Source organism: Rhinatrema bivittatum, chromosome 2 (genome assembly GCF_901001135.1).
Source record: "Rhinatrema bivittatum chromosome 2, aRhiBiv1.1, whole genome shotgun sequence".
In the NCBI taxonomy this organism is placed as follows: domain Eukaryota; kingdom Metazoa; phylum Chordata; class Amphibia; order Gymnophiona; family Rhinatrematidae; genus Rhinatrema; species Rhinatrema bivittatum.
In genome coordinates this window covers 457,593,958-457,608,879 of record NC_042616.1, presented here as the reverse complement: position 1 = coordinate 457,608,879, position 14,922 = coordinate 457,593,958, and the positions used below count along the sequence as shown (strand labels likewise).

At 46.2% G+C, this 14,922-nt stretch overlaps 1 protein-coding gene across 2 annotated transcripts in view; it reads left to right on the top strand.

Moving 5' to 3' along the window:
* SEPTIN3 (septin 3) overlaps positions 1 to 14,922 on the top strand; it is a 54,567-nt gene that overhangs the window by 16,805 nt on the left and 22,840 nt on the right. For both annotated transcript variants that reach the window (XM_029590431.1, XM_029590430.1), the window contains exon 3: positions 3,554 to 3,745. In XM_029590431.1, coding sequence (XP_029446291.1) covers positions 3,554 to 3,745 — 192 coding nt within the window. The remainder of the gene's footprint in view (positions 1 to 3,553; positions 3,746 to 14,922) is intronic.

The window sequence follows — 14,922 nt, the reverse complement described above, 5'->3', positions numbered from 1 at the left end:
CAAAGCAATATGAAATTATTTCTGGGCTCCGGCTCTTCCACAGACCAGTAATTTTCTGATTGTTACGGCTGGGACAGAGCTGTAAGGAAAAGGTGCTCACAGCCTACTGCCGCCTCAAAGAGAGTGATACTATTTGCCTCCTCGATGTTATGCGGTGATGAGTTCCGCAAGTCAGCTCTGCGATGGGGGAGGAAGTACTTCATTCTGTTCCTTTTAATCAGACATGTAATAAACGCAATAATACATGAACCTGCTACCTGATAATTTCTTCAGGTGCTCCCTAGTTCTTGTATTATGAGACACGGGCCTTATTCAAAATGACTTTTCCCCATTCTGTGTCTATGGGAAAAAAAATGCTTACCTGGACAAGGAGAATAATAGTTCCCTATATACTTCCTCCATACCTTTCATGATTTTATGGGTATATATATCCCTCTATGACATCTCTCCTCAGTTGTCCCTTTTCCAAGTTGAAGAGTCCTAGCTTTCCGTAAGCTTCTTTGAAAGTTGTTTCATATCCCTGATCATATTTGCTGCTCTTCCCTGTACCTTTTCTAGGTCTCCCTTGACTTTTTTCAAGATAGGCTGACCAGGACGGCATATAGTATTCAAGATGTGGTTGTACTATCTCTGCTAGCTCCTCCTTAAGGATGGCATTTAAAGTCGCCGTCTGCTAATAATCACTGGGGTAGATTGTTAACCAGGTTCTGCAATGCAACAACAGTTAAGAAGCTAAATTGGATACTTTGAACATCTACTGCCACTGAACAGCTCAAATTCTGGGCAGTCCCAAGGGTGTGGTTTGGCCAAGAGGAGGAAGGGGAATAGTTTAGCCAGTTAGCACTAATTTTCAGTGCTAGCTGGCTAACAGGCCGATACAGTACAGTGCGCTCCAATGGAGCGCACTGTTAACCTGCCCTTGGATGCGCATTTTCCCTTACCCCTTATTCAGTAAGGGGAGGAAAACGCGCATCCAACCCGCGGCACCTAATAGCACCCTCAACATGCAAATGTAATTGTAAGTTAGGTGGCTATCCCTCAGGCCGATGCAGTACAGTGTGCTCCAGCGGAGCGCACTGTTAACCCACATTTGGACGCGTGTTTTCGACGAGCTAGCTTTACCCCTTATTCAGTAAGGGGTAATAGCGTGTCTAAAACGCACGGCCAATCCCCCCGAAACTAATAGCGCCCGCAACATGCAAATGCATGTTGATGGCCCTATTAGTCATTCCCGCGCGATACAGTAAGTAAAATGTGCAGCCAAGCCACACATTTTACTTTAAGAAATTAGCGCCTACCCAAAGGTAGGCGCTAGTTTCTGCCACCACCGGGAAAGTGCACAGAAAAGCAGTAAAAACTGCTTTTCTATGCACCCTCCGACTTAATATCATGGCGATATTAAGTCGGAGGTCCCGAAGAGTAAAAAAAGTTAAAAAAAAAAGAAAAACAAAATTAAAATGGGCTGGTGGCTGTCGGGCCGAAAACCGGATGCTCAATTTTGCCGGCGTCCAGTTTCTGAGCCCGTGGCTATCAGCAGGGCTCGAGAACCGACGCCGGCAAAATTGAACATCGGCTGTCAAACCCGCTGACAGCTCTGGGCTAAAAGGAGGCGCTATGGATGTGCTAGTGTCCCTAGCGCCTCCTTTTGCCTGTTTCTACCGCACCACCTAATTTAAATACTGAATCGCACACACTGGTGAGTGGCCGGTGCGCGCGCCAGGAGAGCGGGCGTTCGTCTGCTCTCCCGCGGACCTTACTGAATCGGCCTGTAAGTTAGGTGGCTATCCCTCAGGCCGATGCAGTACAGTGCGCTCCAGCAGAGTGCACTGTTAACCCACATTTGGATGCGTGTATTCGACGAGCTAGCTTTACCCCTTATTCAGTAAGGGGTAATAGCGTGTCTAAAATGCGCGGCCAATCCCCCCGAAACTAATAGCGCCCGCAACATGCAAATGCATGTTGATGGCCCTATTAGTTATTCCCACGCGATTCAGTAAGTAAAATGTGCAGCCAAGCCACACATTTTACTTTCAGAAATTAGCGCCTGCCGGCACCGGGAAAGTGTACAGAAAAGCAGTAAAAACTGCTTTTCTGTACACCCTCCAACTTAATATCATGGTGATATTAAGTCGGAGGTTCCAAAAGTAAAAAATAATTTAAAAAAATTTTTTTAAATCAGCCCGCGGCTCAAGGGTTGAAAACCGGATGCTCAATTTTACCGGCATCCGGTTTCCGAACCCGTGGCTGTCGGCAAGTTTCAGAACCGACGCCGGCAAATTTGAGTGTCGGCTGTCAAACTCGCTGACAGCTGACGCTCCTGTCAAAAAAAAGGTGTTAGGGTCACGCTAGAGTCCCTAGCGCCTCTTTTTTCAACGGGCCCTCATTTGAATACTGAATCACGCACACAGAGAGTGGCCTGTGCGCTCGCCCGCTCTCCTGCAACTTTTACTGTATCGGCCTGCCTGTGTGCAGGGACCAACTGGCTTAAATCTAGCCGGCTGTGTGGTGGCTGAACTTTAGCAAGCTATAATATGGCCAGCTAGATGTAAACTTTGTGCCATATTGAAACATGGCCACATTGTGTTGAAGGGTACAGGTAAGGAACTTTCTATACAAAAGCACAAGAATTAATGAATGCATCAATTTCAGTGCTGAGCTGCAAAACTTGCCGAATAATTCCACTAAAAGGAATATCTGGAAAATTAGTGCATTCTGTAGAGACTGATAGGATTACCATGTTTCTGATTTAATAAACCTTCATGGAATGTACCTTTGTGCCTCACATACCTTTGTATTAACAGAAGTCACAAAAAGGAGAATGTAGAGTGCGGGAGGTTGTTCTCTCTGGATTTCACACCATTAGCAAATAATGGAATACTGTCATGATCAATGTTAGGCCAGTCCAAAAAAAAAAAAAAAAAGCCTCACCATCCTAAACTGTTTTCCCCGTGCAGGAACTGAAAGCAAGAAGGACAAATACTCCAAGTTTTTTGGGCAATTATAGGGGACGGTATGAAATGGGAAACGGCTCAAACTGTTTAACCTCCATGCTTGTTTCACAGCTCTTCAGCACTATGCTCTGGACAGCTCCGCCAACTATTTTTGAAGAAAAAAAAAGTTACAGACAGATGGACACAATGATATGAATCATGCTCTTCACATGAAACAAGCACAAAAATAATGTTAATTGATTGATATAATGTGGGCATTGTAAACCAGATACACCAGAAGTCTTCTTTTTCCCAAGAGGCTTGCTCTATGCCAAAAGACATGTCTATCCTAGAGATAATGGGGGAAAGAATCAAAAGATTGGCTAGCCGCCACAATTGCTCTGTTGCCAGAAAATGAAATGCCCCAGGAGGATTAGAGACAAACACACAACACCAACTTTGCAGGCAGTTTATAAATAGGAGAAATGTGTGGATGGTCTTTGGGTGTACATTCAGCCAGGTAGAGATCTGTATACAGGTGGTGTGATGACTATTTGTGGAATATGACAATAACTTCTTACTATGCACATAATTTACAAAAAAAACCTTTCCTTCCTTTTTAGGATCTGTAGATAACAAGTCGGAACCAGCCATGTCCGACCTAGTGCCAGAGACTAGACCCAAGCCAGCAGTGCCCATGAAACCCATTGGCATCAACTCCAACCTTCTGGGCTACATTGGTATTGACACCATCATTGAGCAGATGCGGAAGAAGACCATTAAGACAGGCTTTGACTTTAACATCATGGTAGTAGGTAAGAGGGGAGACTGAAAGGCAACATGGAATGGATTTTCAGAGCACTAATACTAATTTAGAACATAAGAACATACAAGTACATGCCATGCTGGGTCAAACCAAGGACCATCAAGCCCAGTGTCCTGTCTCCAACAGTAGGCATTTTGGGTCACAAGCACTCAGCAGATCACAAAAAAGTAGATCTATTTTGTGTTGCTTACTCCCAGAGATAAGCAGTGGCTTTCCCAAGTCTACCTGGCTAATAGTGTGTTATGAACGTTTCCTCCAGGAACTTGTCTAAATCTCTTTTAAACCCCGCTTTGCTGGTTGCCCCGACCACATCCTCTGGTAACACATTCTGCATCTTGATAGTGCACTGAGTGAAAACAAAATACTTTCTACAATTAGTTTTAAATCTGCTGGTTTTTTAGTTTCATGGAGTGTCCCCTTGTTTTAGTATTTGAAAGGCTAAATAACTGTCCTTCATTTACCTGTTCTTCTCCACTCATGATTTATAAACTTTCTATCATGTCCCCCCTCAGCCAACTCTCTTCCAAGCTGAAGAACACTGGCCTGCATAGCTTCTCATCATAGGAGAGATTCTGTATCCTCTTTCTCATTTTTGTTGCCCTTCTCTACACCTTTTCTAGTTCCGCTATGTCTTTTTTGAGATGGGGCGACCATAACTGCACATGGTCCTCAAGGTGTAGTCACATCATGGAGCGATACAGAGGCATTATGATAGTCTCTATTCCTTTTCAAATAATTCCTAATATTCTATTTGCTTTATTTGGCCACCGCCACACACTGAGCATAGGATTTCAATGTATTGTCCATAAGACCTCTGAGGTTTTTATTTTTAGGTGCTGATTCCTGATAGGGAAACCGGCATAGTGTACCTGTACTTGGGCTTATTTTTCCCACGTGCATCACTATGCAATTGTCCGCATTAAATCTCATCTTCCATTTAGATGCCCAGCCTCCCACTCCTCCTCTGAGTGGAGAAGTAGCCTACTAGTTAGAGCAGCAGGTTGTAATGCAGGGAAGCCATGGTTCAAATCCTACTGCTGCTCCTTGTGACCTTGGGCAAGTTACTTCATCCTCCATTTCCTCAGGTACAAACTTAGGGCTGGGAGGCCAATTGAAATGCTACTTAGCCATATAAATAGGACTTATTCAGCTAAGTGGTGGCCACTGAATATCCAGATACGTTCAGTGGCCACCAAGTAGATAGCTGGATAATCAATGGGCAAGGAATAGGCGAATTAGGGCGGCACTACTTATATGGTTAACTTAACCAGATAAGTGCCAATATTCAAACTTACCTGGTTAAGCTAATTGGATAAGTTAGACCTCCTTTAGAGCAGTTCTAACTTAGACGGATAGCACTTATCCATTTAAGTGGAAACTTATACATAGATATCCAGCGGCTTAGTTGTGCTGCTGAATAGCCCATTTAAGTTATCCAAACTTGTGGACCCTTGGCCCGAGGTGAGAGTTGTTACTACCTGTAGGGAGGAGCCCCACAGGTCCACACCGTCGGGAGGCAAGGTCAGGCACAGCAGGGAGCTCTGGGTGAAACTGTGGAGGGGTCCCAAGGAGCAGAGTAGAAGACACAGCAAGGAGGGATCCCCACAGTAAATATGTAGGCTGGAGATCAGTACCTGGGAAGAGACCTCCAAAGGGGATGGCGCTAGGCAGGCCTGTGGAGAGAGAAGCACGAGACAGGATGTGCAGGAGGTATTCCGGAGAGGCTACCCCGAGGGGGCGGAGCTGTGCAGTGAGGGAGGTACTGATGCAATGACATAAGCCAGCCCGCGGAGCAGAAGGTGCCGGCAGTGATAGGGGGTGAATCAAGGGTACTGCCTTGAGGAGCGGAGAAGCACTGACAGTCTCTGTATAGATAGAGACACTGCCCCGAGGAGCGAGGAAGCGCTGACAGTCTCTGTATAGAACGTGGGCACTACCTTGAGGAGCGGGGAAGCGCTGACAGTCTCTGTATAGAATGTGGGCACCACCTCGTGGAGCGGGGAAGCACAGAGATAGAATTCCCAGATGGCAACCCCAAGGAGCAGGGAGCAAACAAGATAGTATCTCTGGAAGGTGCAGGGCCAGCCCGAGGAGCGGGGGAGACCAGGAGACAAAGTCCCCGTAGAGCGCATGCTGGCCCCCGAGGAGTGGGTACCAGGCAAGTTCCAGAGTACAAGGAAGTCCGGTAGCGACACCACAGGAACAGCGGAGACAGGAGTTTGTAGAGTAGTAATGGAACTCGTTGCCAAGTCGGCTAGCTGAGGGCGAAGGTGGAGCTTAAGAACCCTGATCCCATGACATCATCAATCAGGGACGCCCCCGAAGTTCCCGCCGAAGAGGCTTCAAGAGAGGGCCCGGTGGCACGCGCATGTGCCTAGGAAGGCCCGGAGTTGGTGTGGGTGGTGGCGGCGACTCGACCGCCACGAGGAGACATGAGGAACGCGGCAACAGAGACTGGCCCGTGCCGCGAGCAGGCCTGGAGAGGGGAGCAGGATGGTGCAAGACGTGAGTAGACGCAGTCGCAGCCATCTGCGACTGGCGGTCATAACGGCAAGAGTCCCTAAAGGAGAAGATAGGGAGAGTTCAGATAGCGATAGTGGTCAGGGCAGGTAGAATGCATAGCGTAGTAAAGTTCAGTCCAAGGGTTGAGACAGGCAGCAAGAAGACAGGGTCCAGTTCCAGGCTACAGATCAGGGCAGGCAGCAAGAAGACGGCAGTCAGAATTCAAGCAAGGGTCAGAAATAGGAAGGCAAGCCAAGAAACAGTATACCGAGAAACAAGACTGGATATTACAGACAAGACAAGGCAATCAAGACCTGGACAAGACGAGGGCAGGAAAAGGTACAGAGGGCAAGGCAAACAGTAGGCACACTGACAGAAACAAATGAAGCGCAGAAAGACCAAGACAAGCATGGGAAGGAGCAACTGCAAGGCAGGAGGACCTGTTGCTGCAGCATCTTTGTCCTGCAGAGGGGCCTTTAAATATCCTGGTGCTGATGATGTCATCAGAAGGGGCTGAGCCTGAGTTTCCACTATTGATACTTCAAATGTTGGAGCATCAGGAGCGTGTGCGCCTAGAGGAGCTCGGGCGAGGAGCAGTATGATGGCGTTCCATGCTGCTTCGGTGGTGCCCAGTGGTTGGTGGCGTTTCTGCTGCAAAGGAGGCTGGTGGCATCTGGGGGTGAGATGCCCAGTGCTGACCCATGGCCAACCAAGCGTATCATTTGAATAATAGGCCCAGATTTACTAAGCTGTGATAAGGCTATAACTCAAATTAAACAGTGTTTACTGCACAATAAGCACTGTTTATTGCACAATATGGCAATATCGCATGGTATTTAGGCCCCAAACATGCCTCTATTACAATTAGTTAATTTGCGTGCATGAATTTTGCAAAGCAGCTAATGCATATCTAATATAATGCAAATAATATAACGTGGCTGACTTTGAAAAGAATCATAAGAACATGCTATACTGGGTCAGACCAAGGGTCCATCAAGCCCAGCATCCTGTTTCCAACAGTGGCCATTCCAGGCTATAAGAACCTGGCAAGTACCCAAAACATCAGCCCCATTATTTTATTGTGTTTGAAGAAGGTGTAGCTATTTTCCCACGGAACTATTGGGATACTAGTGTCAGTCCTAAAGTTCTCGCAGTAAAATTTAAAGGGCTCTGAGGCCTGAAACAACACCCTCCCCCGTGAAATAAACATTTCCCCTATGGGAGTCTTCCGAGATCACCGCCCACCCCCGCCGCATCTTGAGGAGGTGAAGACCCAAAAGTAAAAATAATCATCCTTAGAATTACACAATGACACTTTGTCCCTTTCACAAACCTCTCTCCTCTTGTAACAAAACCCATCCATCCAAATAAATCCCCCCTTCAACCCCCCCAAAAGACAACACTTCTGGTCCCCCCTTCCCAAAACAGATCACAATCCCTGTTACCTAGTGGGCCCAATCCCTTCCCTCACTTAAAACCTAAAAGGACCTGGTGGTCCAGGGGACCTCCCTGGCCCCCACCTCTTAATCTCCCCACTACCCATAGAAGAATTATTGGTTGTTCAGCAGCAGCCTGGAGCACCCCTAGCTCTGGAATGGTTGACGCCATTTTGGAAAATGGCATCAGCCAGAATTTGCCCCATTACATGAACCACATTCTTCTATGAGGTAGTGGGGGAGTTGGGGGGGGGGGTCTCCCTAGACCTCCAGATCCTTTTTGGATTTAAGGGAGGAAGAGGGGAGGAGTGAGCCCACTAGGCACCAGGGATTGTGTTCTATTTTGGGAAGGGGAGCTGGGGAGTAGTCTGGTGGGGGGAGGCTTTCAAAGAAATGGTTTATGTGGATGGATGGGAGCAGTTTGGGAAAGGGGCACCACTTTGAGAGGCTGTGGGGGAATTGGTAGGCAGGAGTCTCGGAGGACCCCAAAGGGAAATTTAACATTTTTAGGGGAGGGAGGGTGATTTTCAGGCCTCAGAACCCTTTAAACTGGTGGCAAATCCATGCAAAATGAGCCGCCATCGCACATTTTTTGGGCCCCTGCTGCAGTATTTTATCTCACGTAGTTTTTATGCAAGATGTCGCCAGGTCCCTACCATGATATTTTCTCGGGGAGGGGCGCAATATCACGGGAACACCCTCCTGTGATATTCCACCCTTCCCGTGATATTGCGGCTTAGTAAATAACCCCCTTAGATTGCAAACCTTCTGGGGATAGAGAAACACCTACAGTACCTGAATGTAATTTGCTTTGAAGTGCTGAAAGCGGAATATAAATCAAATAAATAAATACTCTTGCAAGGTTCTTCTGCAATTCCTCACAATCTGTTGTGGTTTTAACAGCTTTGAATATTTTTGTGTTGTCTACAAATCTGCTCACCTCATTTGTTGCTCGTACGAATCCCTATGACACTTTGCTATTGACCTTTCTCCATTTGGAAAGCCAACCATTTAAACCTACCCTCTGTTTCCTATCTAGACTTTTAACCAGTTCCCAGTCCATGAGAGGACATTGCCTCCTATCCCATGACTTTTTAATTTCCTGAAGAGTCACTCATGTGGGACTTCGTCAAATCAAAAAGCAAAAAGAGGTGCCAGACTTTGGGAATGATATCAGAATAGGCCCCAAGCTGTTTTCAGACACCAGCACTGAGTTGTCACATCGTGTTATCAAACCTAAATCTAAATTTAATTCCCTTTATACAATGTCCCTGCAATTTATGTTATGTGGGCAAAACAAAAAGGTCACTGAAGACACGGTTGATTGAACATCGCTCTTGCATTAGCATGCACAGAATTACTGCCCCTTTAGTCACCCATTGTTTAGAATTTTCACATACATTTGATGATTTGAGAGCCTGTGTGCTTGAACAACTGATTCCATCATGGCGGGGGTGGTTATTTGCCCCCTTTTATGCTTACACATTACGTTCTGTGTAAGCGTCCTGTTTCTATAGCAACTGGAAACGTCCTCTGACGTCATCACACCCGCAAAAGAGCGGGCTATTTAATCTTTGACACCGGTTGAATGTGGTCTCTAGCCCGGCGTTGTCGTATAGGATTTCATCAAGACTACATGTCCTGTTATGAACAGGTGGCTACACCGTTGCAGCTAAGTATATTCTGAACTTCGTTCTTTTTATCATCTAGTATCAATGTTTTTTGTTTCCCTTCCTAGATTTCGCATTAAGATTATTTGATTCCTGAAGAAGCAGCCGCAAGGCTGCGAAACACGGCCGCTGTCGAGTCAGCATCTAACATATCTTGAACATAAGTTATCTGTATTTAAATCATTCATGTCAAACGGACCATTTTTTGCGATATTGAAAGGACAATGATGATCTATCCTGCTAGAGAATAGTGCTTGAGGCTATTGCACTTCCGGACTATATCACCAGAATTCCTTTGAGAAAGTATGATGTGAATACACAAGTTGCACATACTTACACACAAATGCAAGCAACACCGGAGGGTGTGCAAGCAACACCGGAGGGTGTGTTTTCCAACATACAGGCTGCAAATGATTGAAAAGACCGGACGGCTCGGTGTGGTTTCACTGAGCACGTCGACAATGGCTTGCTGATGCAGTCCTGTTTTCTCTCAAAACATTTATCCGTTTGTTGGACTTTGCTAAGATATTAGTTTGAAAAATATAATTGATTTGGCAAACGGTGACAACTATATATGGTTGTGTTTAGCGATACCTTTTGTGTTGATACTATTAAGTTTTGGCAGGTTTGCAACATTTGCTCTTTGTGTTTTTGTAATTGGAAACAATATAGCCCAGGAAAGGTACGGATTCTTTGTGAAATTTGCACTTAGACAACTTAGTGTATAGATGATTCTCATGGAGTCTTTGCAGCACTCTTTTGACATCCTCCAGATGAGTGGTCATGTCTTGAGAGAATATCAAGATGTCATCTAAGTAAATGATGACACATTTGTAGAGGAGATCTCTGAAAATGTCGTTCATTAAATTTTGAAAGACAGCCGGGGCGTTGCACAGGCCAAAGGGCATCACTAAATATTCAAAGTGACCGTCCAGGGTGTTGAAGGCCTTCTTCCATTCATCGCCTGAGTGAATGCGAAGTAAGTTGTAGGCTCCTTTAAGATCAAGTTTGGAGAAGATCTTGGCTCCTTGTAGTCTGTCAAATAGCTCTGAGATGAGAGGTAGTGGGTAACGGTCTTTCACAGTTATCTCATTGAGACCTCTGTAATCTATACATGGACGTAAAGTTCCATCCTTCTTCCCCACAAAGAAGAGGCCTGCGCCAGTAGGAGACTTGGAGGATCTTATGAAGCCTTTTTGAAGGTTTTCCTGAATATATTCGGACATGGCTTTATTCTCTGCCACAGAGAGAGGGTACACCCGTCCTTTGGGTGGTTCAGTGTTCAGCTTCAGATTAATAACTCAGTCATAGAATCTGTGAGGCGGTAGTACGTCTGCAGCTTCTTTAGAAAACACATTTTGGAACGATGCATATTGAGGTGGCAACCCCGGCATCACTGGGGTAGTTGGCATGCAGGGAATAGGAGCAACCTCCATCAGGCATTTACCGTGACAGTCTGGGCCCCATCGTGACAGCTCCAGAGTAGCCCATTTGAACTGAGGCATATGCTGCTGCAGCCATGGTAACCCCAGCACTATAGGGTGCATGGCCTTCTCTAAAAGAGCACCAGTCCGCAGACATACTGGTTCGGTGAGCTGGGTTACTTCACCCGGCAAGGGCTCTCCATGAATTGAAGATAGGAGTAGCAGAGACTTCATAGTGGTAGTGGGAATCCGCAAGTGCTCCACTAATCGTTGAAGAATGAAATTACCTCCTGCCCCTGAGTCCATTAGGGTAAGAGTCTGATACTCCAAGAGTCCGCAGATCAAGGATACAGGAAGAGAGAGTGGAGGAGTTGGGGCAGTAAGACCTAAGAAGAGTCCTCCCGCAGGACTTAGGTCTGCCAGTTTACCGGACATATAGGGCATGTTTGAACAGCATGGCCAGCTTGTCCACAGTACATGCACAGCCCCAGTTTCTTCCTTGTTCTTCTCTCTTTAGCTGTTAGATGGCTGCGGCCTAATTGCATTGGTTCTTCTTCGCCAGTAACTGGAACCGGAGGAACAGGCCTGGGTGTGGACTTAACTCAAGTTTCACCCTGAAAGGGTCTTCTGGGAGTCTTAGTCTCTTGAACCTTGTCACGAAGTCGGCGATTAATCCTTGTTGCCAACTTCACCAGTTCAGCCAAGGTCTCAGGCATTTCACGAGCAGTGAGCTCGTCCTTCAGACGAGAGTTCAGTCTTTCATTAGCAATGGTTACATGGAATAAACTTAGTTTTTGGGTACTTGCCAGGTTCTTATGGCCTGGATTGGCCACTGTTGGAAACAGGATGCTGGGCTTGATGGACCCTTGGTCTGACCCAGTATGGCATTTTCTTATGTTCTTATGTTCTTATGTACGGTCCTCAGGCATTTAGGGTCCCAATGTAATTCAGACACCAGTGTCTTGAATTCGATAGAGAAGTCAGCCAAAGGTTGGTTACCTTGCTTCAGGTGAACCAACGAAGATCCTGCAGTGGTATACCGGGCCGGGTCATCAAAAACAGATTTGAATAGCTCAAGGAATCCTTCAATGTCATGTAGAATAGGATCCTCGTGCTCCCACAGTGAAGAGGCCCAAGTCAACGCTCTTCCGTCCAGATAAGACAAGATATAGATGGTCTTGGCATAAGCTGTGGGAAAATGGCTAGGTTGCAGGGAGAAGTGCATGCAACACTGATTAATCTCCTGCATCTCCAAACCTCCCCCGAGCAGGAGCAGATAGAGGTACAATAGTCTTAACCGTCACTTCTGGCGTTGTAGCTTCTTTACCTGAGGTGGTGGGTAAATTCATCTGTGTGTGCAGCAAGTTGAATGCAGTAGTCAATTTCTCCAGCGCACTCTATTGTTCAGAGATTCGCTGGGCCAGGCCTGGAATGGTCTGCAATGCGGTGAACTGAGCCGAATCCATGGAGTTAGCAATCTGTTATGGTTAAGTGGTGTTTGGGTGGATTCTTGGGTACTGTGGTAGATGACCACGCCCACGGGGAGGAACCCCATGAGGCACCACAGTACTGGGCTAAACGCAAACGCACAAACACAGAGTTTAGTTCTTTTATTAAACAGCTTATAGTATTCCACCAGAGGTGGCAGTAGTGAGGTAGTCTGGAAGTAGCAGTCTCAGGACCCTCGGCAGAGGGGACCCTTCTCACCCCGTTGGTATAGGGGGATTCCAGTGCAGGTTTCCCAGCAAGGTAGTACTGTGGATGAGATAGACTGAAAGTTAGACTACTCACTAGATGTTTGCTGTTATTATGCGATTCCACTAGGTTGAAGAAGTTGGTAGCGGCACTGAGGCAGGGAGAGCAGGCCCTCAAGGAGTGAGTACCTGATCCCTGAATAAGGTGAGGCAAACGGGGCAAAGCCATCTAGCACCGACAGACACAACAGCTATCCTCAATGAATATGCATGAGATGTATTTGCATACAATGGAAACAGTGCATGCAAATTTACATCTCACATACCCGTTGTAGCTATTCTGAAAACCAGATCTGTTAGTCGCAGTCCGGGACTGGAGTTGCCTACCCCTGATTCAGACTTTGGGAAGGGCGTCCTGGATTAGTCCCCCTAGGACTGCAAGCAGGTTGTGTAGGGCGCTCGGTAGGACAGGGTGGTCCATGACTAGCCCCTGAGGGGCAGTGCCTGTCCGAGCCTCTGAGTTTCCTGAAACCTTGTCCAATTCTCCAAGTGCCTTGTTTCATCCCAGTCTCCAAGTGCCTTGTCCCGTCCAAGTCTTCAAGTGCCCTTGTCTAGTCCCAGTCTCCAAGTGCCTTGTCTTGTCCAAGTCTTCAAGTGCCTTGTCTAGTCCCAGTCTCCAAGTGCCTTTGTCTCATCCTTGTTCCAGTGCCATCGCCTGTCCTCGACCTCTGTCTGTCCTGTCGCACCTGCCGTTCCCAGGCGGCGGGTCCGAAAGGACTATCGAGTGGCCGGAGGACTACCCCAGAGACCAGTATTGCGCTGCTGGGTCTCTTCTGGTGTGTTCGGGTACGACAGAGGTCAGGGTCCCGAGTTTCTAGTCTGTCTGCCTGTGCTTGGATGCGTCTCGCCTGCCTCGGCGTTCCTCCGGGGTCCTCCCCTGGGGTCATGCCATGGCCCAAGGGCATACTCTCTCCTCCAAATCGGGACTGCTCCCTCGCGTTCCTGCAACAATGCCATATTGCGTTATATCTAACTTGCCAGTGCTCATGCTCTTCCCTATTTTCCTCATTTGGATCTGCTTCCCATTTTTGAACAATACCCTTTAGGTTTTAATTGAATCTTTCATCTCACCATTACACTATGCTGGCATTTGTTTGGTCTTCCTTTGACCTTTTTAAATGCATGGAATACACTTTATCTGGAAAATATATTATCTGTTATTCACAGATGTCAGTCAGGGCAAGATTTAGGCACAGGCAACATAGGCACATGCTTAGGGTACCAAATTTCGAATGTGTCCAAAATGTAGGACTCCCCCTGCTGATTTCCAGGGGCAAAACTCTCCATTCTTGTTTGTCTGCCTATAGGTGCCATAATCTTTTTTTTTGCAAACTAAATGTTATTGAAGTGGCACAGATACGTGTAAACACAAAACAGATTAAGTACCTTCTCCAAACAAAAAGTATATATATATAAATATAAGAAGGACAACCAAAATGATAAAGGGGATGGAACAGCTCCACTATGAGGAAAGGCAAAAAGAGGTTAGGGCTGTTCAGCTTGGAGAAGAGACGGCTGAGGGGGGATATGATAGAGGTCTTTAAGATCATGAGAGGTCTAGAACGGGTAGATGTGAATCGGTTATTTACACCTTCGAATAATAGGGGGGGCATTCCTTGAAGTTAGCAAGTTAGCAAGTAGCACATTTAAGGCTAATCGGAGAAAATTCTTTTTCACTCAACGCACAATAAAGCTCTGGAATTTGTTGCCAGAGGATGTGGTTAGTGCAGTTAGTGTAGCTGGGTTCAAAAAAGGTTTGGATAAGTTCTTGGAGGAGAAGTCCATTAATGGCTATTAATCAATTATACTTAGGGAATAGCCACTGCTATTAATTGCATCAGTAGCACGGGTTCTTCTTAGTGTTTGGGTAATCGCCAGGTTCTTGTGGCCTGGTTTGGCCTCTGTTGGAAACAGGATGCTGGGCTTGATGGATCCTTGGTCTGACCCAGTATGGCAATTTCTAATGTTCATATATTCATATATATATATATATATATATATATATATATAGCAATATTTCACATAGCTCATGAATGTTGTCAGGGGAACAGAGAAAAAAGTATACTAGTCACTTAATTTTGAGACTTTATCTCCCCACGCCCGTAACTCTTAAAGTACCACACCTCGTCACGCATTTCAACCATACTCACCAGTTTTAATTACACTCATTCACACATCCATCCAACAAAAAACACTTATCTACACCTAGTACTTTGCAGGAATCACCAGACCCTAAACTTGCATTGATGCCCAGTTAAGTGTTTGGGAACCCCACACTGTATCTGATCAACTCCTCCACTTGCAATACATTTTTTTTTTGCTAAGTCATTTTACATGTTTTACAAACATTAACTGGAGAGGCCTGTTACGATTCCTCCTG